The sequence below is a fragment of the Camellia sinensis genome, chromosome 6, assembly GCF_055761805.1.
Source record: "Camellia sinensis isolate YWXY chromosome 6, ASM5576180v1, whole genome shotgun sequence".
NCBI lineage: Eukaryota > Viridiplantae > Streptophyta > Magnoliopsida > Ericales > Theaceae > Camellia > Camellia sinensis.
Genome location: NC_138966.1, coordinates 185,501,481 through 185,527,367, shown reverse-complemented (window position 1 = coordinate 185,527,367; position 25,887 = coordinate 185,501,481). Strand labels below are relative to the sequence as shown.

Here is a 25,887-nt window from a genome sequence, read left to right as displayed (position 1 = left end):
TTATAATTTGTCACCTCACAACTTAAGGCTATTTTGAAAAGATGGTTATAATCATCTTTTTGATTAAAAGATACTTATAAGTCGTTTTTTTATGATAGAAGAAATTAGTAATAATCTGATAACTGGATTATAACTTACTTTCCAAAAGAAATCTTATTTTTTTAAATTCAACGCAAATGTCATAAATTTCACTATCTTAACCGATCACCACTATATCGGACATCACGTGGAAATGCCCTGAAATCACTCAATAACTTCTCGGAGGTCTTTGTTTACCACTCAACTAACTCCGTACTTGTCAAAGTTCAAAAACCTCGTTAACAAAATCGTACCCTCATATTCCATTTTGCTTCTCACACTCACATTAACTCCGCCGTGTCTTTTAATTTCCCCCGACATTTCTCAAAAAAAAATTTATTAAATATTTTAAAAATATTAGGTGATGTTATTCTTGTGATATTTTCGGCATTAACAAAAGCTTGCTTTGATTTAGTTTAATTTTAAAATTATATTTTAATTGTAAAATTATATTTTAAGTTGAATTTTGGAAAGAGAATTTTTCTTTCGTTTTTAGTTTTACAAAGAGTTTTAAGTTGCATTTTAGAATTATTTTTTAAAATATTTAAAAAATTTCTTAATTTTATGTTTTTAGAGTAAATATTTTTATTATAAATATATATTTTTTAATGTACACTGTATTTACTATATGTGTGCATTGTATTTTTTTTATTGCAAATATATAATTTTTATTTTAAAAATATTTTTAATTTTTAAAAAAAAATTAAAAATTAAAATTTTTTTTGGATCCCCCACATATATCTAAATCATAACAAATTATTTGGCCAATACTTAAAACAATAACAAAATATTTTTTTCAAAAAAAATAAACAAAATATTTTTTGAAATTTTATACTTTTTAAAAAATATGCAAACTAAAAAAATAATTTTAAAAAACAAAAATATTAAAAATTTTGATTTTTTTAAAATAAAGTTTTGAAAAGAATTTTTAAAAAGAATTTGGTTATGAGTTTTGAAAAAAAAAATGAATTAAGTTTGAATTTGTGTTTTGTTATGAGTTTTGAATTTTTTTGATTGGAATCACGATTCAAAAACGAAACACTACCGTAAATTTTTTGACTAAAAAAACTTGAAACCTAATTTGGTAGAAATATTATTTAAAAAATTAGTATTTTCATCAAATAAGTTTATATATTTTGAAAAAATAACAAATTTCAAAAATTTAACCAAACAGATTCATTGTTTCAATTGATTAAACTGTAACCAAAAGCTTTACCTTAATGACAATACCAACTCGAGTAACATGAGAACATGGGGAGTTTTTTTTTATTTTATTTTTTATATTTTATTATTTTAAATATAGCTTAATATAATTAAATTACAATTAAAAGGGTTTACTATTATTCTATCAGTTCAAATTATAGCCTTCTCTCTCACTACATTTTAAGATATGACTATAAAACTATTAAGCTAAACTCAAAGATTAATATAGACGGTTCAAGCCTTATCAAAAGTGAAATTTTCAATCAAATGAGATGACGAACTAAAATTTTTTACTCTTTTGCACAATATCGTATGCTCTCTTTGAATGCGATTGAATGGCAAATGTGTTAAAGAGTATGAACCCTAGCGGGTGTACATTTTACATATAGTAGAATCCTTCCCATCACAGGCTCCAAGAAATTAGAGAATATCGCAATTAAGTGAGATATTCTTAGAATAATTGTAAATTAGTGAAATACTTTATCAATTTTATTAATTACCTAAACTTTTGATGAATTTTCAATTATTTTGAGAATATTCCACTGATTGTAAATTCTTTAATAAATAACTACTATTCACTTCGTTTGGTTTGAGTTTTCTAAAAATATTTTTTAAAAAATTCTATTTTATTGTACACTTAAAAAGTATAATTTTTGTGAAGAATCTTTAAAAAATTCACTAAATACCAAAAATTAAAAAAAATATGAAAATTCAGTACATTTAACATATTTTTGCGTATTTATTAATTTTTTAAAATATTTTTTCACAAATATTTTACTTTTTAAGCACATCTAAGTAAGATGCATCTAAAAAATTTTAAAAAAAATTCTTAAATTTTTAAAAATATTCACTAAAAATAAAAAAAAATACGAAAAATAAAAAATTAATTTTTAAAAAACTTAATTCAAATAACTCAAACCAAACAGACTGATTAGAATGATTCATTTGTATCTTGTACTTGACTATGATGTACCTTAATTTGGTGTAAATCAATAGCTAGTCGCTTGATGGAATCATTAATATAATTTATGGAGCAACAACTAATTCGGTTTCTACCTAGAAAATTTTAACCCCCAAGAAAAATGTTATCTTGATACGTTGTTTGAACCATGAATTTATATGCCCAATTCGGTTAATAAGGCATATAAACTTCATGAGAAAGATTATGCTATACATTTTTTAAAAGATGTGTACCATATATATTTTAAAATTATAAAAAAAATGATATAATTTTATACTTTTTAAGTCATAACTAAAAAAACAAAAACAAAATCGTAACTAAAATCTGAAAAGAATGTCATAAGTAAAAAATAAAATTGGTTATAACTAAAGAATAAAATGACATAATTAAAAGGTGAATATGATATAAGATGTATATAATAGAATTCTCCAAACTTCATTTTGATTTGATTTTTATAAAAACATGTTAAAAATTAACTTTAGAATGCCATTTTAGTACACTTAGGAATTTTATTTAAAAATATTAATTTATAACTCATATTTATACTATAGGAAACCCCACATAATACCCCTTCAATCTCTATCACACAAACAAATTCTGAGAATTTTTTTTTAGATAATGTCCAATGTCCAAATTTAAGATAATATCCAAATTTGGGGGAAATTTCCAATTATCAAATGCTCAAATTTTAATAGTTAAATTGTCACTTGACCTTAATTTTTTTAGAATGTACGTAAACTTTATTGAACTAAGAAATATTTCAGTCACATATTAAAAATTGTTAAAAATGTTGAGTACTTGTTAAAATGATTATTTGGGAAGGTGGGTTGGAGGCTTTTTTGGCTATTTTAGCCACAAAAAACAAAATAGGCTATTTTAGTCATAACAAACAAAACATCACATCCAACCCATAATCATTACATTCTTCTCTCACAAAAAACTCAAAAAAGCCAAAAAGCCAAAAAGCCCTTCCCAAACCAAGCTTTTAAGCCCAGGCTAAAATAGCCAAAAAAGCCAAAAAGCCAAAAAGCCAACCCACTTCCCAAACGGAGGCTTATTAGAGTGTATTATAATAAGGGACATGCACCAATACATCCCAAACTCTTATCTTTTGACCCATTTGGTCCTATTTTTAATCTTATAATCTAATTAGTCCTACTTTAGTGTTAATGACAACATTACTCGTGTTTGACTCTGTTGACCACCTTCTAGTAAGGGTAATTGAGGAATACTCCAATGTGGATTATACTAAAATGCCCAAAGTTCTTAATTTGTTGATGTTTGTTCTCCCTCCAAGCATATCAGAAACGAAGAGACATGGATGGAAATTTGCATAGTACGCCAATGTTAATGGCGTAATGTTAGGCGTTGCAGTTGAAGATTCTTTATTGGCAATGTGAAATCCTTGTGGATTGGGATAATAGAATAGGAAATTGCATTTCACTCGAAACCCTAACGAATACCCAACCAAATCCCCTGTTCATACGTCGATACCAGCGAAGTGGGCAGCGTTCGGAAAACCTTCGTAATCCGGTAGAAGTGACTGTGGTTGGAAATAATGACTCCAGGTATGTTAATCGTTGCTTTCGTTAGTGTTTGTGCGGTTGGGTTTTGCGCAAAATGTGATGTGTGTATTATCTGGCGAACTGCAGAGTATTGTGTGTTTGATATAGAGTTGTTAGTATGGAGGATTTTGTGAAATGCATGCTTGTTGTGTAGAGTAGTTTGTCAATGTTGTTGGGACGTTATGGGTTCTCAGTTTGTCGCGTTATGCTGGTTGTGTGCTCATGTTAGTTTGTTCAATGTAAATTTGATGTTAATGAAATTTCGTGATCGGGTTTGTCCTGGATTTTTGCTATTTTTGTTGGTGGTGCATATGGTCCTGCATTTGTGAGGGTATTTTGAATGGACTTGTGGGTTTTTTACATTGATCGAGATAGTCGCATATTTTATATGGGGGGGTTTTCCAACGGAACATTGTGACGAGGTCACCACAAACATCGACACGGCTGGCCGCAAAAAAACAATCCAGGTTGCCATTCAAAAAACAAAAAGGGCCGGCTGACAATGTTAAGAAAGCTGATGTTGATCTGTCAAAGTTGATGTACCGATCGAACATTTCAAGACTGATTAGCACAATGCTTGAATTAGATTTACGTGATGGACACATTAGACAACTGCAGAAAACCCCGTTTTGAGTTATGATTGATGCTATTCGTGTTCACGAGCTTGATCCGAAAGCGTTCAAGAAGTGTGATGCAACTGTCTGTCGAATTATTCAATGTTACAACCCAAAAGATGAGAAGTTCCACGTTGGTGGAGCGAAGTTACCATTGAGGAATAACGATATTAGGCTGATATTTGGGGTCCAGTGTGGGCAGGAGAAGTTAGATTTGGCACAAGGTGGCAAAGGGCCCTCCAATTTCATGCAACGACGTTGTCCAAATGTTAGCCGGATCTCTTCAAAAGTTATAAAGGATTTGCTGGCAGAAGCAATCTGTGGTCGTACAGAGTGTGACGAATAAGACGTGGCGAAGTTGCTGTGTCTCTATGTTTGTGCGAAGTTATTTTTCGCAACCATCGGTGAGCATATTGGTTGGGCGTTTGTTTGTGTGATTGACAAGCTGGACACATTAAGACAGTATAACTGGACTGCAACATTAAGGAACACGTTGATTGGCTCACTAAATGAGATGTACCACAGGCCAGAGAAAGTGACTGGTTGTGTCGTAGCGTTGCTGGTATGTACAATACGAACGTGCCAAAATCGCATACATGATATAATAAAAATAAGATCAAAGTTTGTCATAGTCACATGTATATTTGATGGTGGTTTCATGTTTTGATTTCAGTTTCTAATTTATGAACATTCGAACATAATCATCCTGGAACGGCCTAACGTCACTCTGCGGTTTTGTCGATGGAACATTGGAGCAGCTGTGGTGAAACTGAAAGTACTAAATTTGACGGAAGAAGGTTCCATTGAGGTATGGAATAAAATAGTTTCCATGTTTTTAATTTGTTTGCCCAAATCATACACAGATTTTTTTTTCCTTAAATGTTCTGTATCCCCAGGTGCAATGTGCAAAACTTGTTGGGACAATTAGTGAGTGTCATATTCTGAAACTGGCTGTTACTACGAATGAGCCAAACGAATGTCGTACAAGTAGGATGGATGTGGATCGCGAGGGGAGTAGGGCTGCTGTTGGGACGGATAATGTGGACATCGTCGAGCCTAGTTTGAATTGTTGGCAGGTGGATACACCAAATGCTGGTAACATCAAAAAGAAAGGTGGAGACGATTATGAGAATAAAAATACTGGTACACCAACCAGCAAGGTAAAAGTGTGTGGGAGGATAGTGGCAGGTGGGGAAGTGTGGCCAGTCTTGTTCCCGGATCTTCTAGAATTGTCCAGCACTCCAGATGGTGAAGCCGTGGGTGAAGAACAAGTGGGGGGTGAACGATGAGTTGAGATCATGTAATGTCAGAAATGCTGAGTTGGAGAGCCAAATACAGAGTAAAGACGCACGGGTGCGTGAACTGGAGTAGCGTGTCAAAATGATGGAGCAACTGTTAGGGAGGCATGCTGGTAATTTGTTTGTAGACTTAAATAGTGTGATTGTGGAAAAAGATTCTGAAATTGATCGACTCAGTAAGGTGGTTGATCGATTGGAGTCAAAGATAAGCAATTTGCAAGATAGTCTTGATGATTTTAAGGTGCACGAGGTGACGCAATGTGTTGTCAATGATGGATCAAATCAGCGAACACCGAGCACTAGTCTTTCAGGTAAAGTAAGTGGTTCTGGCCACATCAAGAGTGTAGAAAGTGCACAGCACTTTGCGTGTCCTGTAGGCCAACCCAAATACGTTGACACCACCGAATTACAGATTGTTGAGAACGATGGTGGGATTGAATATTTAACGGCTGACTTTGCCCATGGGAATGTACATCCGACTGTAGCGCGGGTGGAGGGTAGTTGCAGTCCCCGAAATGAGCAGCCAGCGTCAGGTGGAAATGTAAATGTTGGCACAACTGTCGTTGGCGTGGGTACTGCTTGTGAACACACAAATGCTAAAACAAATTCTGGGCCGAAAATGACGTCGCTGGTCAGACTGGTGAAGACCAAACTAAGACGGGAATTTAGGCTGTCTGACTATGAATAGCCTGCCATATTTGGGTGACAACAAGTAAATGCGAACATGAGACTAGGTAAATCATTCGAGCCCGGGGTCATTTACAGTGTTGAGGACCTCGAAGTGGAGCGGAAAACTTGGCATGGTTTTGGTATGAACAGAAGGCACACTGTGTGGAACATGTTGAAGGATGAAGATAGGCAACTACTAGAGAGAATGTACAGTTTAGAGGGGGACGGGTAGGTTGTTTGTATGGAATGTTGTACTTTTTGACATGTAGAAGCTGTAAATGCTGTTATATGGTTGTTCTTAATTTTGGTTTATGATATGTAGGTTAATAGTGTGGGACGGTGGACACAATGGAATACAAGTACATTTCACAGACATCAAAGATCTGGTGCAGCAGAACTCTATTCATAGGAATGTAAGCTGGTGTCATATAATCTGCCGTTTATTTAAATATTTATTTCCACAGGGAAAAACCCTACATGGACATGTAAACATTGTGTCATTCATATCGTGGTTGATGTGCCTGTGATGAAATGACAGATGAATTTAATAACACACAATTACGTATATGTAAATACATGCACTCTCACCTGATGGTGCAAAAATGGTAGTAGCACATACTGGACATTCATTTACAAAATGTTATTAATAGTGCACTGTGATTGTAATGGGTAACATATGGTGTAGGTAATTGATGCATGTGCTGTTATGTTGACTGAAATGCGTAAGACGGTGTTTGGAAGAGCAGAATTTGTGGGCACGACATACGTTTACACTAGTGTGTATTCGGTATGTAGCACAACTAGCGTTCATTTGCACAAAATCTGAAAATAATATTTTCTGTAATGAAATCTGACACGAATTTGGTGGCTTTGGAAAATTGTGCAGGATATGATGCGGAACAGCAGCGCAATGTCGCGAACGAAGTACTTGAACGTACACATGAAGACTGCGTGAGGGTGCAGATACACACTATTCCCGATCTACAATGCCAACCATTGGACAGTCATGGCACACGATTCAGAAAGTGAGAATTGGAAACATTACAACTCCATGAGGCCAAGACGTGGAGTGCGTGATGAGCATTACAATGAAGCTCTAAAAGTTGTAAGTACATCAACACAGGCAGTAGTTCATATATGATTTTTTGTCGATTTGTAGTGGTGGTGCAATGGTAGATTAACAGATTGAGTTCTGAATGTGCATGGTTGATGAATTGTAATGTTTGTTGGTTTCAAAGTCACACAGTACATATCTAAACAAACATGTGAGAAATCAACAGAAACAATGGGTGGCCGACCACCACAACAAGTTTGTGAAACCAAGAGTTACAGCTGACGGCATTGGAGCAGACCTTTTTGATGAGAGTTTTGTATCTGTTGTTGATTGTCCGCAACAAGTTCCAGAGTCGTAAGTAATTGTCATATTAGAATAAGTTCACTGTTTTGATGATGTGTTTGTGTAAGTGACGCTGGTATCGGTTTTTGTGAGTGCAGGTTGGATTGCGGAATTTTCACATGCTTCATTATCAGGCAGCACATTCGTGGGGCAGAAGTCGATACTACGATGGACGGTCTCACACCAACTGGGCTACGAGCTGCGATGGTGGACATATTCTTGAGTGACCCGGGCAGAGGACTCCGTGGTAGGACATTGTAAGAGGTGTTCACGTTGCTCATTTCAGAAGGTGCAAGAACGTGGTTACGATGTTTTCTCCTTGGGTTTCATGGACATACATATATGTTTTGTAATTCTGTAAGAACAGAACGTTAGCAAGGAAATTTTAAATTGGGTAGTTGTCCTATGTTGCTTTATTATCATGGCAAATGGTGCACCAACGGTTTAAGCGTTGGTTAGAATTGGTTTTTTTGGGGGACGTAAATGTTGATATTATTTTTTAAGCAATTAAAATAGTTTCTTGGATTCCATATTAGCAGCTTTGAACCTTACGTGCGAAAAAATTATTTCTTACACGTCTACTAGTATGCCATTGTCATTTTATTATCGTATGGTGGAGATGTGATGGTAATGTCCTTAACAATGTGAATTGTATGTTTACGTTTTCATGTGCATAGGCATGACATTGTCTCTTAATGCCAGATGGTCCTTGGTATATATATATGGTATGATCTACACAGGAGGTTACATTTTAACAATGAGTTGGGGGAAATCTGTTTTGCCACTATGGGAGTAAACGTGGTTTGATCTCTGCGTAAGTTGACATGCGCACATCGGCTACGTGGTTAATATGGCATGAGAGTAGAATAATTGGCCATTGCCATTTTAAGTATCATTGTAAGAACAATATTTCATTATAAACGTAATATTACACTGCACTCATATTTTTTTAAAACAGTGGGTTTGTGGTGCATATTGTGTATGACGTACAGTGAATTGCAAACATACACCCAAACATTAAAAACCATTAGCCTTCCATTATTTGAAACAGTGGGTTGTGGGTGACTGACTGGTATGATGTGCACAGATATGAAAACAAACGACACACATTACTGTTACGGTATAGCAACATGAAAGTGATGTCGTAATGTAATGTCCACGGTGGTTGGTTGTTAAGGGTGCAGTATGTGATTGTTCAACAGTGGCCATCGAAATTAAACCCATAACAGAAAGAGAAGTGTATATTCTACCAATTTGAATAAACCCATAACAAAAAGTAAATGAGTGATTATAAAACAATGTCAAAAACATTTCAGAAAATAGAATAAAAGTCCAACTGAACCCCAATTTGTGGGAGAAAGAAAATTAAACCACATGGCAGGCCGTCTGTAACGTCTCTTTGCATGTCTTCCTATTGTGATTGCCCAATTTTTCGCAATGCCCGCAACGTATACGTTACACTACCTCGCTCTTGGAGGGAATTCTCTTCCGTTTGGGCCTACCGGGAGGACGCTTGACTGTCAGCGGTGTTATAAAATATTCATTTGGGTTAAACGTCGGCCTCTCTACTGTTGGAATGGGGTATATAGTTCCGCTATAAGTAGCTCGAAATGTCTCGATGTAGAATCCAGAGTCTATTGAATCATAAATGTTTCTCCCACTATTACGGAATGCAACAACAGCATGGGAACACGAGAACCCATTAATCTGCCACTGAAAACAGGAACATGTCTGCTTGACGACGTCAACCAACACCGACGGGTGGGAATGAACCTCATACACATCATCGATAATAAATCCTCCCTTGAGGTTTTTGTTTGATACAGATTTCTCTCTCATGTTTAAAAAATTGCATTCTTTCTCTGAGATTTGTAATCTCATTATAAATTGCCACATGGATAACTAATGTCATACCCTAAACTTTTTAAATGACTATTTTGCCTTTTTTTGTACCATTGCTTCTTCCTACCAGCATGATTACATTCTATAATTTTTCGTCATTAAATTCTATTTGAACATATTTTTATTGAGTGATGATATACAAACATAAATTTTAGAATAATATTATATGCACCAATTAGTGTACTAACTAATATACTAGGCACCGTTTGGGAAGAAGAATATGTGGCTTTTTTGGCTATTTTAGCTATTTTAGCCACAAAAGACAAAATAGGCTATTTTAGCCACAAAAAATAAAACATCACAATCAATCCATAATCATTACACTATTCTCTCACAAAAAAAGTCAAAAAAGCCAAAAAATCAAAAAGCCCTTCCCAAACCAAACTTTTTAGCCCAGGCTAAAATAGCAAAAAAAGTCAAAAAGCCAAAAAGCCAACCTACTTCCCAAACCAACCCTAATTGATGATGTGACATAGTTTAAGAGATTTTTGAGATTTATAATGTGATTAATGAATGGCGTCAATAATAATATTATAACCAGTGTTGGTATACTAATTAGTGCACTAATTGGTGCATGTAGCACTACCGTAAATTTTATATAAAATTTTCAAACACAATGATATAGTTTAATGGTAAGCTTTCATTTTAAAACAAAATACTCATAAACATGATTTATATTTACAACAAAATCACTATCATAATATTTTTATAATATTTTTTGTATAAATTTTATTATATAAATATAATTTTTTATTTTTATTTCAGCAATCATTTTTTTTTCTCGTCTATTTACCCACATTTATTAGAGTATTACCAAATATCGTCATTCACATTTATTACGGTATTACTAAATTTTTGCATTTTTTTTTGTGTTTGGTGAATTTTAAAAAAAATACAAAATATTATATTTCTTATATATATCTAGATTAAGTAAATTTTAAAACATAAAAATATTACTTAAAATATTAAAAAAAATCAATTTTTTGTGTGAGTTAAACTAAAGAAGATGATTGTTATTTCTCTTAAAATGATATGAATAAAATATCAACATCATTATATTATTTTATATATATAGAGAGGTTAAAGGGTAAATATGCCATTTTAATTTGATATTGGATAAGCGTAATTTTTTAAATGTGACGAAGGGATTTGTATTAAACAAAAATCTGAAGGTGTGTTAGTGTAATTTATCCCCAAAAAATAAGGTTCATATATAAAACCAATCTGAATTATTAATGTGAAATTTTAAATTTTTATGTCCGAATTAGTAGTAGGGTTGTGCAAAATACAGTCAAATTTCTTAAAATTATATTGATTTGTATCAATCTGCATTGCTCCATTCGTTAATCACGGATTAAATTTTAAATTTTATAATCTACATTCAAAATAGCTCCGCTCTGCTATAGTTAATGTGTATATATATATATTTTAATTCTAATAAAATATCAAAATAAAAATGAACGTGAAAGAAATTTAAAATAGTGTAAAATTTATTACAAATTAATAATTATATATATAAAAAATATTATATAAAATTAATTTATATTATATATTATGTAAACATTTAATAATTGATTAAAATATTTTTTAATTTTTTAATTTATTTAAAATCGTACAAATGATATCCCCACTCTTATTAGTAAGAGTAATAATTCATAGTTTTAAATTTAAAACTTTAACGACGACTTTAATAATATGACATAAAACCAAAAAAAAGAGAAAAAACAAAATATATACATCAAATTATTTATGAATAAAATCTACTACCACATAAATAAAATCTTCATTAAAGCTCTATATTTAATTCTTTAATATTGTATTTAGTTAAAAAATATAAAGAGAGATATTAAAAAAAAATTCTTTTTATACTTCTTCTTAAACCTCTCAATCAAATGCAGCGTTAAACATCTTCGTATCAGTAATATGCATTACTGTTTACAAAAAGTGCGAGGCTGTGAGGATTAGCGTACCACTTGGCATTTTGGCTCTTTGTCTAGCACCGACCCTCCTTCAATAAATACAAACGCCAAATCTGACTTCAATCTCTATTCTTACACTCTCTCTCTCTCTCTCTCTCTCTCTCTCTCTCTCTATCTATCTAATTGCGTAGTTGTAGTATTGAAGAAGACATGGACCCAGTACGACAAGCGTTGTTCAGGCCACCGGAGACCCCGCGCGAGCCAATGGAGTTTCTGTCTCGTTCTTGGAGTGTGTCTGCTATGGAAGTCTCCAAAGCTCTCTCCCCTGCACAGATGCTATCCAAGACCTTCAGCGGTGGTGGTGGTGAAGCCATCACGGAGGACATCGCCGGAGAGGTGGAGGAGGCGGCCACTGTCTCCGGCAACGCTTTCTCGTTTGCTTCTTCTGAGACTTCTCAGCTCGTTATGGAACGCATAATGTCACAGTCTGTGAGTATATTAACAGAGTCATCAAAGCCATGTATATATATATACAATTTGTGAGTAATTTGTTTGTTGGGTCTGTGCCAAACTGTCTCTCTTTCTAAAATGGTTCCTATATTATGGACAATCAGATGTTAATTTGGTGATATTTCATTGTATTTGCTTGTGGGTTCTTCAAATCTTGTCAAAAATTTGTAGTTTAAAAATAGGCAGCTGCACTATCCTATTTTTTTGATTCTGTGTTTTTGGGGTTGAAGTTCATGGGAAAACGAAGTGTTTCTTGGAACTTCCAAAGCGTTTTTGGATATTTATTTAAGTAGAGCAGTGGCTTTCTATCTTCTCGAGAAAACATTAGTGAAACAGGCCACTCACTTTTCCTCTGGGTTTTGCATGCTTCATTTTCTCATTTTTTGTTTCTCTATCTATCTCCTCACTCTTCTAGGACAATTTTTAATCATAAACACTGACAATCTTGGCAATTTGTCTCTCTCTTCAAAACCCAATTGCTACTCTGTTTTCTCAATAATTTATTCACTTTCAACTAATCAACAAGCCTCAATGATGTCTATTTGTATTTACAGTGTATATATATATATATAATAACACGAAATGATCGGTGGTGTACAGCAGGATGTATCACCGCGAACTTCTGGAAGACTCTCTCACAGCAGTGGCCCTTTGAACGGTGGCTCTCTCACCGACAGCCCCCCAGTCTCCCCCTCCGAAATCGACGACAAGGTCTCTCTCTCTCTCTCTCTATATATATATATATTTCTATATATCTGTATATACAAATATGACACACCCTAGTGTTTGTTTTCTTTTTTTGTTATAAGCACGAATTCTGAAACCAGAGGAGAGAGAGAGAGAGGGGGGGGGGGGGGAAGGAGGGAACAATATTTCAGCTTTCTCAGTAACCAAAAATGTCCGTAATTACACTTATATACCTCAGATATATAGATAGTATTTATATAGCTGTTTCGCTTTCTTCTATACATAAAGCTGTAATCACCTGTTGGGTATGTTTTCGTGATGAAAAATGTTTGGTGGTCCGAATTGATGTGGCTCGAATATGTCAAAATGACGTCGTTTTGGATGTTTTGAGCTATGTTTTTTTTTTTTTTTGTATTTGTATGAATTTAAAAAATAAAATAAAATCTGGCTACACTTTTTCCACTCCTCTCTTCTCCCTGATTTGATAAAAGTGTGTAGTAAAAGAACCCCCTTGAGGAAAGCTGGATTTTTTGGGTCTGAAATTCACCATTGTATATTTGTATGTGTGTATAGGCATATGTTCACATGTTTCTCTTAAATTAATGGCTATTTAATGCTTTGTTTGGATCTTTTATTTCTCATTTTATGTATTTACTGTTTTATTTCCACAAATTCACTATTGGAATAGCCTTCATGCAGACCAAGTGTTGGTCCAGCAGATGAGTCGCTCACTTACCCGATTTGATATCTGGGTTCGAGTCTTATTGTTGTGCTAAATATTTTCTCATTACTCTATTCCCCTCTTATTGATTGTAGAAAAAGAGTTTAAATGCGTATCTGCACACATATATACGTACACATTGTTCCATCCACTGGGGGGTTAAGATATAGTATATGGGTGAATGCCAATTTTCAGTGTGAAATTCTAAAATTCTATCTAGTGATGTCAAATTGTGGACACATTTATGAATAAGGACAGCCAAACCACACAGTGGGTGGGGTGTTTATGGCGAACCACCCGCCTACTTTAGAAATTCAATGCTTATGATCGTTAAATTGCACTGTTAACATCTACTAGGCGTGTTAAACATGACCTGTACAGATGACTGATGTGGATTTGTTTTTTCAGCTTGCTCGTCTCAACAACCCAATAAACACCCAGTATAGTTGGGCCACAGGCGGCGGCGGTGCCGCCACCAGTGGTGGAGGGAAGACGGTGGGGAGGTGGTTAAAGGACAGGAGAGAGAAGAAGAAAGAAGAAACTAGAGCTCACAATGCACAGCTCCATGCTGCTGTTTCAGTTGCTGGGGTGGCCGCTGCTGTGGCGGCGATTGCCGCTGCCACAGCGGCCTCTTCTGGGTCAGGAAAAGACGAGCATATGACAAAAACCGATATGGCAGTTGCCTCTGCTGCCACTTTGGTGGCTGCCCAATGCGTCGAGGCGGCCGAGGTCATGGGTGCTGAACGCGAGCACCTCACCTCTGTTGTTAGTTCTGCTGTTAATGTCCGGTCTGCTGGAGATATCATGACTTTAACTGCTGCAGCTGCCACAGGTTTGTACGTTTAACGGTTATTTTCGTCTGCATTATGTAAACATATTTTTGTTTCTGACAAAATGTTTATCTGAATTTGGTAATGTTGGTATATTGTTAACTTTTCTCGGAACTATGTTTATGGCTGTTAATTATATTCCTATGTAATGTACTACTATGCATTTTGGAATTGTTGTTGTGTGCATTAATTGTGGTGGGGGATGTAGCTCTGCGTGGGGCAGCCACATTGAAGGCAAGGGCATTGAAGGAGGTCTGGAATATAGCGGCAGTGATTCCTGTGGAGAAAGGAATGGCAGTTAGTGGCGGGGTTGGTAATGGCAGTAATGGTAGTTCAAACGGTAGTTTCAGTGGTGAGCTTGTGCCCGAAGAGAATTTCCTTGGCATTTGCAGTCGGGAGTTACTAGCCCGAGGTTGTGAACTCCTAAAGCGAACTCGCAAAGGTCTGTCTTTCTATTTTTCTCAACTCTTAGAACATATGATCTTGTTGGACTGGTTGTCATGTCTATTATAAACACAAAAATGGGAGGATAATATTGGTTCATTTGTTGATGCAGGCGATCTTCATTGGAAAATAGTGTCGGTTTATATCAACAGAATGGGTCAGGTTTGTTTGCTTTCTCCTTCAACCCCCAATTTTAGTGTTCTAAAAACAGGTGGAGTTTTGTTTTTTGTTCTGTTTTTTTACTTAAAAACTTCAGACAATGAATTCTTTTTGTTTGCTTCCAAACAATGAAACCTCTTTCAAGGTTCAAAAATGAAATTTTTGGCTCTTTCTACATCTTTAAGGTGTAGCAAATGTAAATGACAATAAAGCATTAATTTTGAAATATGCGATAGATGAGGGATCCAAACTTTGATTTTGCGTGTTTCATAGCCCACCATTGGATTTTATTGGGTTCCCTTGGATGGGTCCACCACACAATATATGTACGCCTTGATTATATTTGTAGAGATAATGTGGGGCTAATGTGGGGCTAGTTGCTGTTACCGATTCAGTACAAAAGTTGAAATTATGCATAACGGAACAAAATTTTATTATGCATAATAATAAACCAAATGAATCAACTTTTTTGCCTTTAATCGCTGTCTTTAGTTTCTGAAAGCTGCTTCTGGATTTGCAGGTGATGCTGAAGATGAAGAGTAGACATGTTGCTGGGACCATCACAAAAAAGAAAAAGAGTGAGTCTATTGCTTTTGTCTTTCTTTGAAACCTGAAATGGTGAGGTGGGTCTTCTATATAGGGATTTGATAAAGGAATGTGCCTCCACTAAAGTAGAAAAAGGATCAAAAGATGGCTTCTTTAATTTTTGTCTGTTTATTTATTAATTTTTTACATGAGGAAAGATGTTAGGTGATTAGCATAGCGGATTAGCATGCTCCCTAAACTTGAAATTGAGAGGTACAATCATTCGAGCTATGCTAAAGTTTTTTTTGTTTTTTTGGTTTGAATTTACAGATGTGGTGGTGGAAGTATGTAAAGATGTCCCAGCGTGGCCTGGCCGCCACTTGCTTGAGGGTGGTGAACACCGTCGATACTTTGGATTGAAGACCATCACTCGCGGTGTCGTTGAGTTCGAGTGTCGGAACCAGAGGGAGTATGATGTGTGGACTCAGGGTGTCTCAAGGCTGCTCTCGATTGCAGCTGAGAGGAACAATAGACAGAATTTGAAGTTGAAGTAGAAAGTGTGAGGGGGTAGGAAGGGCAGAATGGGAAATTTGGTATAGAATATATGGGCCTTGTTTGGACTAAACCAAAATATGTATTGGAAATTGGGTGGGCAATCTCTTGATGTTCCTATTTTGTGAAAAAGAGAATTAAAGTGTAGGTTATCCAAATGGGCCTCTTTTGCTTTAATGCATATGTTTTGGTCTTTTGTTTTTTGAACTGTTAAAGTGATATTATTCATGTGAATGAAGGCCAAGGTAACCACGTGATCAAGGCTTTGTTTACCTTTTGTTTTTTAGCACTGTTAGGACTGAAAAAGTAGTATCTTGGACTAGGATAGTCAAAAAGAGAATGAAACAAATTCCATTTTGGGTGAAGGGTATGGTCAACTATATTAACCTCTTCCCTCTTTTGAGCTTTGAAAAAATAAGGAAAATTTTAATAATTAAATTTAATTGTTATTAAGTCTTCGGTTGGTATTAATTTTTTTAGTTGATTTTTTTATATTAAGACTTTTAGTTTGGTTTTTTTAGTCTTGTTTGATTTTTTTTGATTTTTGTGAGAGAAAAAATATAATGATTATGATTTAAATGTGTTATTTTGTTTTATTGGTTTATGTATAGTTATTTTTGTTTTTTTGTACTTTTTTAACTAAAAATCAAATGCCAAACGAAACTCAAGTCTTATTAAAAATAAGTAGTAAAATTGTCAATATAAATAATTTTTTAAAATTGTCAATATAAATAATTTTTTGTGATGATTTTTTTGCATGTCAAAAATTGATAGTGATTTTTTTTGTGATAATTTTTATAAATTATCTTTCAAATTAACAATTAATGATTTTTTTTTGTAATGAATTTTTTAAATTGTTGTTGAAAATAAAAAATTAGTGATATTTTTTTTTGATAATTTTTTTGAACTGTCATTAAAATTTATAATTAACAACATTTTTTATAATAAAATTTTCAAACTGTTGTAGTTGAAAAGTAATAACTAGTAACGTTTTTTAATAGTATTTGATATATATATTTTCATGAAATCTTTAAACAATAAATTTACTTATTAAGATTTGCATGTAAATTTCTTAAAAAAAAAATAAAATATATAAAGCATTGTGAGATTTATGTTGTATTTTTTAACATTGTAGTTCATATATTAATTTATTTTATTTTTATTGAGTCGTTTGTGAGTCTTATATATGAAAAAACAAAAGATATCCATTACATTGAAATAAGTATTTTTTGTTTTTAATTATTTTCATGTCTATGCATTATTTATATATCTATATTTGTTTTGTTTATCTTAATTCAATTTTACGGAAAAACATATATTAATGTAATGATGTTAAGGGGTTGTTTGGGATGTCTTAAATAAGTGCACTTTTTGATTTTTTAGACTAAAAAGTTGAGGAAAAAAATATAGTTGTTTGGGTTAACTTTTTGACTTTTTATAGAAAAATGTGTATTAAAAAATTGTATAAATTAGTGTGTAAGAAAAAATTAAGATTGAAAATTGTGCAGTTATACTTTTTGACTTTTAATAAATAGTGATAATTTTTTAATTTTTTGAATAATTTTTTAACTTTTTGACTTTTTGAACACGTATCAAACTTAGCTTAAATTTATAAAATTTATTATATTATATTTTTCAAAGTTGGTAAAATAGGCATATGCCTAGGATGCTATGAGCTCTCTTGATCCATGTGGTCTTCTGTCTTAAAAGGTTATTATTGGAGATCGGACGGTTCTTTATTTTGTGAAAGCAGAATTTACAATAATGTTTGAGGCTATTAATTAGTAGGAAAATGAGCTATCAGGCTCGAAAATGGCTTGAGAGAAAGAGAGGGAGAGGAAGAGGGAGAGAAAGAGAGGGAGAGGAGAAAGAGAAGGGAGGGAGAGGAAGAAGGTCGGCGTCGCAGCTCCCCACCCCGCCGTCGTCGCAGCTCCCGCCGCCGCCTCTGCTTTCTCCTCCGTCGCAGCCCCACCGATGTCGCCCCAGCCTCCCCTCCTCCTCAAACCGGTTTTTATGGCCCCCTCCCCTTCCTCCTCCTCCTCCTCCTCCTCCTCCTCCTCCCTTCTCTTCTTCCCCCTTCTTCTTCTACTTCTTCTTCTTCGTTCTGCAAAACCAGGGAAGAAAGAAAAAAAAAAAAAAAAAACAAAATCGACACCAAAACTATGTCGTTTTTGGTGTCGAGCCGCGTTTCGAGCCGCGACATTCGAGCTACGTAGCATGATCGTAATTGGTATTATCATTAATGATGTGATATTGAGTCTCATATACTGTCACTATTTTTTTTTTTTTTTTTATCACTTCACTAGTAATGGATTTAGAGCCCTAAATTATTTCTGCAGAATTTATCTTCATAAGCAAGAATTTTTGTAATATTTTAATCATAAAATAAAGTGGTATGTGTAGCACTTTATCTGTGGGATATAGATGCGCTAAAAATTGTTAAATTTTGTTTCTGAGAATACTTTTTTAAAAAATATTCTAATTTTTTTCCAACTTTGGTACCTTAAAATAAAAATTAATAGAAAATATTTTCTATAATCAATGAAAATAAATTTATTTGAGTAAAAAATATTTTTATGGACCAAAATTTTACCAAAGTTTTGTTTGACATTGACTACAATAGTCAACTTTTTTAGTCTCGTTTAGTTTTTGTTTTGAGATTTTTTTTGATTTTTGTAAGAGAAAAATTGTAATAATTATGGTTTGAATGTAAGATTTTGTCTTATTGACTTATATAGCCTATTTTGTCTTTTTGTACTTTTTTAATCCCAAAATATTTACCAAACGAGGACTAATACTACTAGTACATTGAAGTTGCAAATGCTAACCATGCAACTTCAGGAGGGCCTCATTTGAGACAACCATGGCATGGCTTTCTGTAGATATATAGGCAGTCCAACTTAACTGTAGAATTGTGGCTCTCAACAATAGTTTGAAACTGACTCTTGATCTGGGGCTCATACCTATTGAAATTGAATTTGCTGCTTAGATTCTTGTAAATTTGATAAGGAACAACTGTAATGAACAACACCATCTCAGCAATATTGTTTTTGATTGCGGGTTCCTCCTAGACAGCCTCGAATGGTCAACTGTTAAATAAAAGTGCGAATATGTTAGCAAATCATGAGATGCTCATTGAGAGGGAAATTCATAAATTGACATTAGGCCGAGCTAAGTTCATGCGGACATTGTGTGCGCGCTAAGCCGAGACCTCGGTCCGATCAAGTAGGAGTAACCACAAACTGCTAGCCCGGTGTAGATATGTGCTCTGCTGAGTTAGACGGGTTTAGTCCTCTAAAGATTAGATTGGCCGAGCAGGAGCTCAGTCATAGCTGAAGAAGCTCGGCTAAGCCACGATGTGGAATTATCAAAGAAACTGGACAAGTAGGACGGTCGTGAGGTGATGCGTGGCGTCGTGCTATGCGTAACTCAATGGATGCAGAAGCACGCGCAGAAACTATATAGGCAGTGCTGCGCTCCTATACTCAGGTCTGAAACATTCTCTAATCAGAGCTTACCTACCACTCTGTCTCAATGGATGCAGAAGCACGCGCAGAAACCATATAAGCAGTATTGTGCCCCCATACTCAGGTCTGGAACATCCTCTAATCAGAGCTCACTGTAGACACCCCATTTTTGACCGACCTTAAGACTCAGACGTCATCGATTGAGTGCTCGGTGATGGTGCATGTTGTACTCGTTCTGAGGTTTCGGAGTTTTGGCTGAGAGCCTTGTCTTCGGGCCTCTGAACTCTTTGTGCTTTGGCTCGGTTTGTGGACTGAATCTTGTTTTCTCTTCCCGGAGGGAGGGAGAGGTCTTGTATACCATCTCTTTGTGGTCGTAGACCATTTTTCATGGTCGTAGGTTACTTTTCCCATTTGGAGACTAGTTTCCGATTTTTGGAGCCTTTGGCTGCGCACCTTGTCTCAGGACCGCTTAACGTTCTCCGTTTGGCATGGTTTTTGAACCACACCTTGTTGCCTCTGCCTAAAGGAACACTGTGGTCCGGGAGACCACTTTTGTGGTTGTATACCACTTTTGGTGCTCGACAGCTAGTTTTCGGGGCTTTCGGCCGCGTGCTTTGTCTCCCGATCTCTTGTCTTGCATTCGCTTTGGTTTGTTTTTGGTACAAACCTTGTTTTCCTTGTTTTGAAGGTGATACAAGGGTGGGAGACCACTTTTTCTCCTTGGAGACCACTTTTCCTTCTGCCAGCCAGTTTTCTGGTTGGATAATTAGCTTGCTTGGTCTTTGGGCCACATTTTTTGGTCGGCCACCACACCATTGCATTGTTTTCACGCTCTAGACCTCTCCCACCTATGGCCGACCAGTTGTTGCTCTCAGAGATCACTTAAAGTTGTCGATCGACCACTTTAAGTAGCAGGCCGACCACTTCAAGTGGTCGGCTGCTTTTTAACACCTTTTTGGAGATATTTTCCTCCAGCTGGCACAACTGGAGGACATTTGGGCTATCCTCCATACACGTGTATGGAGGGATTGCCTTGGTGCTTAGTTTCTCCCAGAAGCTTTGCCTTTTCTCTTCTATAAGAGGAAGGCCCCTCCTCCCTCCTCTAGGTTCAGAAAAACCAGCTGAGAGGGATAAATATAGTGTTGTATCTGTATCTCCTTGGTTCTTCATTTTTGTCCTTCAAAAGTGTAGATTTGTCTTAGTTTAACACACAAACACACACTCAAAAACCATCCTTGGGTAGCTGAGGTGCTAAGGAATTGTTTTTGGTGCTCTTGGAATGATTTAAGCTCAAAGAATTTGCTAGAGTTGCAGTAGTAAAGAAGGTCTTCAAGGGTGAGTCTTTGACCTTTAAAATCTCCATTCTTGCTTAAGCTTTTGAGCCTATTTGCATGCTGTTTTGAGCTTGACTTATAACTGAAAAAAGTTCCATTTTTAAGTGCTTAAAATAGTTGTTTTAGGTCACTTTTTCGTTTGGGGTGATTTACCTCCTTTTAGGCCTTGTTATGCCTTATTTTGAGCCATCCCTTTAGGCTCTTGTTGAACCCTTTGCATGACCTTTCTACCGTTGAAATCCAGAGAATTTTCAGTGGTGGAAAGGTGGTTTTGGTGTCCTAAATAGGAGAGGGTCATTCCCTCTCCTTGTATTATGTTCACTAGCTTCATATGCCTCATGTTTGAGCATGTCTTTCTAGCTTGTTTTGGAGCTATCTCAGTGGATTTTTGGTGTTGTTTTAACATGCCTTAGATCTATTTTGGATTGGTTTGGTTGGCTCTTGCATTCCTAATACACTTGTAGTGTAAATCCCTTAAACTAGCTTTGTATGCTTCATGAAGTAGCATGTCATTTTAGCTTGGTTTGAGTCTATTTCAGCATGTCTTTGGTGATATTTTACCATGTCATACCTCTATTTAGGTTTGGTTTGGTTGGCCCTTGCATGCTCCATGCCCTTGTAGTGCAATCCCATGAAATAGCCTAACATGCATCATGTTGTGGCATGTCATTTTAGCATGTTTTTGGCTTAGCTCTGAGAAGATTTTGTTCATGTTTTAGCATGTTTAAGGTCTGATTTGTGTTGTATTGGTCATCCATGACTTGCTTTGTATAGCCTTGGTTCACTCTAGCTTGTTAGCTTTGTGTATTGAGTCCACTAGCATGCTTTACTTGGACTATTTGAATGATTTGGCATCATTTATTATGTGATTTCAGTCCATGTTTCATGACCATGCACTTGCATTTGTCACTTATTCAATGCGTGGGAGGGTTAGCCCCTTTATGCTTTAACATGGATCATTGCGTATGCCTTCATGCCATAGCTTGTGAGCCATCATTTCAATATGTTTTTGGGGTTATTATGCCATGATATAACTCTAATTTTTATTAGTCAAGTCATCCCATACTTGGCCTTAATAGGTGTAGTGTAATCCACCTCATTTGCCTTGTATGCATCATGCCTTATGCCGCTCATGCTAGCTTGTTTTGGCTTCCTTCCATGCATGTTTTAGATTCATTTTGACATGTTCTAAGATTGTTTTGGGTTGCCTTGATCACATGCTTCATGTTTTGTATACTTGTAGTATAAATGCTCTTGCTTGCCTCAAGCTTTGAGCACCATTGCATGCTTCATTTGTGTTGTGTACATGATTTGGAATCATCTAACATGACATTTCAGAGCATTTAGCGTTGCCATGTTCCTACCTCAATCATGCTTTAAGTGCCTTTGAGTGTTATGCATTGTTACCTAGTTCATGCCTTAGCTCGTATGCCATCTTGCCTAGGCCTTCGAGCCCTCGTCTCAGCATGTTTTGGTCCTTATTTAGACCTACTTGAGCTCTGTCCATGCTTAGTTCATGCATTTGTGCCATGTATTGCATGCCTCCTTTGTAGTCCTCTTTGCTTGTCTTAAGCTTTAAGGACCTTTGTATGCCATATTTGGGTTGTTTGAATGATTTGGCATCATTTCTTGTCTAATTTCAGTGCCTTTAGTGTTGCTACACTTCCATGCTTTTCACTCTTTAAGTGCTCTTGAGAGTTGCACCTTGGTGCCTCAATTGGTGAACCAATTGGCATGCATGCTTGTATGTGCTTTTGATGCCTTCATTTTAGCATTATGGCCACTGTTTTGGCATGGCTGAGGTCTGTCCATTTCGATTTAAGTCCATTGAGTATATGGTTTGCATGTTGTTGCATGCTTGGTGTATTGCATATTGTTACCCTTGTCGCATTGCATTGCGCATGCATGCATTACATTGTGTTGAGAACCTCATTGATTGCCTTGCATTGAGTATGCCATCTAGTTCTTAGCATTTAGTATTGTGTATGCCCTGTTATTCCTTGCATTGTGTATGCTAGGTTGCTAGTTGTATTGTGTATGCCATGTAGATCATCGCATTGTGTATGCCATGTTCATCGCATTGTGTATGCCTTATACCTTGCATTGTGTATGTTTAGGTTATATCATGGCATTGTGCATGCTAATTGATATTTGCATTGTGCATGCTAGTTGTTACATGCATGAGTATTGTGCATGCCATTAGCCTTGTTAGGTTGTTCAAGTTGCATTCCATGCTTGAATGCTCGAGTTGCATTGTGTATGCCATGCTTGTGTTGCATTGTGTTTGGAATAGGTGTTAGTCCAAACACGGGAAACGAGGGACGTTTCATACTTCAAGTGATGAAACGTGCCTTAATTCCCGGTCGCCGACGCTCTTGATCATACATGATAGAGTTTTAGGCTTTATGTGTTTACTTGTGCATTCATTTTCATATTGAATTGTGCAACTTCGCCTTTCCGCCATCATGCATGGAAATGCGTGATTGGTTGCCCGAGGGTCGAGAACCACACTCCCTTGAGTTCATGACATGATAGGGAGGGTGGTTGTGCACACATATCTTGCAAATACATTGCCATGCCCTTTCTTGCTCTCTGTTGCAAAAAACTGGGATTCAGCAGCAACAACTGGCCGGCTAGCCAAAAAAAGTAGCTGGCCGACCACTTTTTTTGGTTTTTCAATAACCAAAAGTGGTCGGCAGGTGTTTCTAGAGACCAAAAGTGGTCGGCCACCCTCCCACAGGATTCCTAAGGTGGAGTTTCAGCTTTCTGGAGTTTGGTGCAGAGTTCTGAGAACAAATGAAAACAGAGGCAAATCGGGACATCGCATTGGATTTTCGAACGAGGCGACCGAGCATGCATCCAGTCTTCTCCCTCCAAGAACCTCCTGTTTTATTTCTTTCCTTAGTTGCCATGCTTAGATAGCTTGCTTTTGCTTTAGTTTGTACCTTAATTAGTTAATGCGTTAGCTATTCAATTCATTTTGTAATAATTAGTTTAATTAGCTTAGATTAGCTAGTTAGCTTCTTATTTGGTCCCTCCTTCGAGAGGGCGCATTGTTGTAATAAGTGTGCGTGTGTGTGATGCATGTCTTCTAACATCCATTTCTTTCTCTTTTTTACTTAACCGCTTACGATGGTTAGTTTTAAGGCATATTTTGTTTAGCATATCTTATGCTTCGCATGCGTGCATCCATTCATCTGTTTTGCATGCACTGGGCTTGGCACATCATACTAACTGCATTGTATTTTCAATACATTACTTGAATACGTGTTTAACAACATGTGTATCAAGTTGCATTTCATATGTCATTCTAGAATAGCCGAGCCTATTTTAGTTGCATTTTCGCATGTATTGCATTAGCCATCTTAACATGAACTAGGATCATGCATGATTTCTATCTAGTTCTCTGTTTTGGCTCGGAGTACACTGTGAGTGTTTATGCTTTAGCATACTGCATGTGTGTTATTGACTGCCATGAAAGTATGCTTGCCATGAGGCTAATTGCTTATTTTCTATAACTGCCTGAATGCTATGGGTGAAGGTTAGATTACTTGAATTGGAACAATTCATTGAAATCCGCATTTTAGCCTACTTGCGAGTAGTAAACTTCAAAAACCATTTTCCAAACAAACGGATATGCGATGTTTTGTTCCAAATTAGGCGATCTAGTCTATACTTGTTTACTGTGCGCATCACATAGTAAGATTAGCTAATTGACAGGAATAAGAGCACATGTGTTTTCAAAAACAAGATATCATGTTTAGTACAGGCCGATTTTTGATCGGGCGAGCGGGGGTGCTCATTAAATGACCTTCCCCAATTGTAACCAAGTTCCCGAGCCGAGGCAACTTTGGTGATGACGGACACGTGGCCTTAGATACGAGTCAGGGTTTCCTAAATTTCTTCAAAATAAAATATTTAGGTGGCGATTCTGTATCTGGAAAAATAGTCCATGTTTAGCACTTCTTTATAAAAATTAGTTTTCCAAAACGATTTGTCGGATTTGGACTCTTTGGTGATTTATCGATCTCACATCGCACATTGTGAGATTAGATTCAGAATCGTGACATTTGAGTCCGAACTGTAGTAGCTAGAGAACAAAATGAGATTTTCTTAGGAGTTCCCCCGGCGCGTCTACAGTTTCTGACGACTCTGCTGGGGATTTAGAGAACTTGACTCGAACTCATGATATCTTGTTTTGTTTACACTTATATGTCTCTTTGCATTGCATTTGCATTGGTGTGCCTAGGACACCGTGTTTGCCGTATGCTATTCCTGAACGGTTTGTCGGAGGCTCGCTTTAAGAAGCGTACCATAAGGCTGACCGGTTGCGGGCTCTGCCATGACGGGAACACAAACCCCAGTTTTTACCGGGGCACCCTTTTGGACCATTTGACCTAGTGCATATTCGGAATCCATAGTGACTATTCCAAACTAGGACAGGTTGCTTACCCGATTTTAGGTTGTTTGAAACCGCTGTGTGCATAGTGAAACCCTACCTCCTGACAAAATAGGACAGGGAAACCCTACCCTAACATAGGGGTGTTTTGGCTCTCATTTGCTTGCTATGTGCTGTTAGAGTGTGCTTCTACAGGGTTATGTATATCAGTTTGCAAGACTGGGTATCAGGCCTGAGGGTATCAGTATTTTGAGAATCAGTTTTACTTGAGGGTATCAGATTCAGTTTTGGGTGCTGCAATTTGGGGCACAGTGATCAGAGTTAAGGACAGTGTGTTCAGCTTACAAATACCGACTGTGTGTTGTTATGCCGATTGTGTGTTGTTATGCCGACTGTGTGTTGCCTTTAATTTATTCAGTTCATAACATAGCACACTGCGCGTTTTGGTTGTTTATTTCCTTATTATGCTTTATTTAACTTTTTGCAAGGTAGTTTAGCACAATTGCATCCGACCAGACAGATATTCCCTGAGCACTCTGGGTCAAAGGTCGAAGACTTAATCGATCTAGGGATCTGATAGACGGACAAGCAATGTTTCTTTCTTTACCCCCGGTTACTAGGCGGAGGTCAAAAAGGCGCAGTGTATCAGTACAG

At 36.1% G+C, this 25,887-nt stretch overlaps 1 protein-coding gene across 3 annotated transcripts; it reads left to right on the top strand.

Moving 5' to 3' along the window:
* The first annotated feature begins 11,484 nt into the window (after window positions 1-11,484).
* LOC114260030 (VAN3-binding protein) lies at window positions 11,485-16,305 on the top strand. 3 transcript variants are annotated; one of them, XM_028200080.2, is made up of 7 exons: window positions 11,485-12,094; window positions 12,716-12,826; window positions 13,932-14,355; window positions 14,562-14,795; window positions 14,910-14,959; window positions 15,477-15,534; window positions 15,812-16,305. In XM_028200080.2, the coding sequence occupies exons 1-7, from the start codon at window positions 11,816-11,818 to the stop codon at window positions 16,033-16,035; spliced, it is 1,380 nt and encodes a 459-aa protein (XP_028055881.2). In that variant the 5' UTR covers window positions 11,485-11,815; the 3' UTR covers window positions 16,036-16,305. The 3 variants fall into 3 exon arrangements, with proteins under 3 accessions (XP_028055881.2, XP_028055884.2, XP_028055882.2); XM_028200083.2 differs by having other exon boundaries at window positions 14,910-15,008; XM_028200081.2 differs by having other exon boundaries at window positions 11,577-12,094; window positions 12,719-12,826.
* Window positions 16,306-25,887: the final 9,582 nt, after the last annotated feature.

What these genes read in the sequence shown, in the direction of transcription:
- LOC114260030 (XM_028200080.2), top strand. Translation starts at nt 11,816, where the DNA reads ATGGACCCAGTACGACAAGCGTTGTTCAGGCCACCGGAGACCCCGCGC. An exon ending in AACGCATAATGTCACAGTCT is followed by an intron (nt 12,095 to 12,715) that starts GTGAGTATATTA and finishes GGTGGTGTACAG; the next exon opens with CAGGATGTATCACCGCGAAC. An exon ending in CATCACAAAAAAGAAAAAGA is followed by an intron (nt 15,535 to 15,811) that starts GTGAGTCTATTG and finishes TTGAATTTACAG; the next exon opens with ATGTGGTGGTGGAAGTATGT.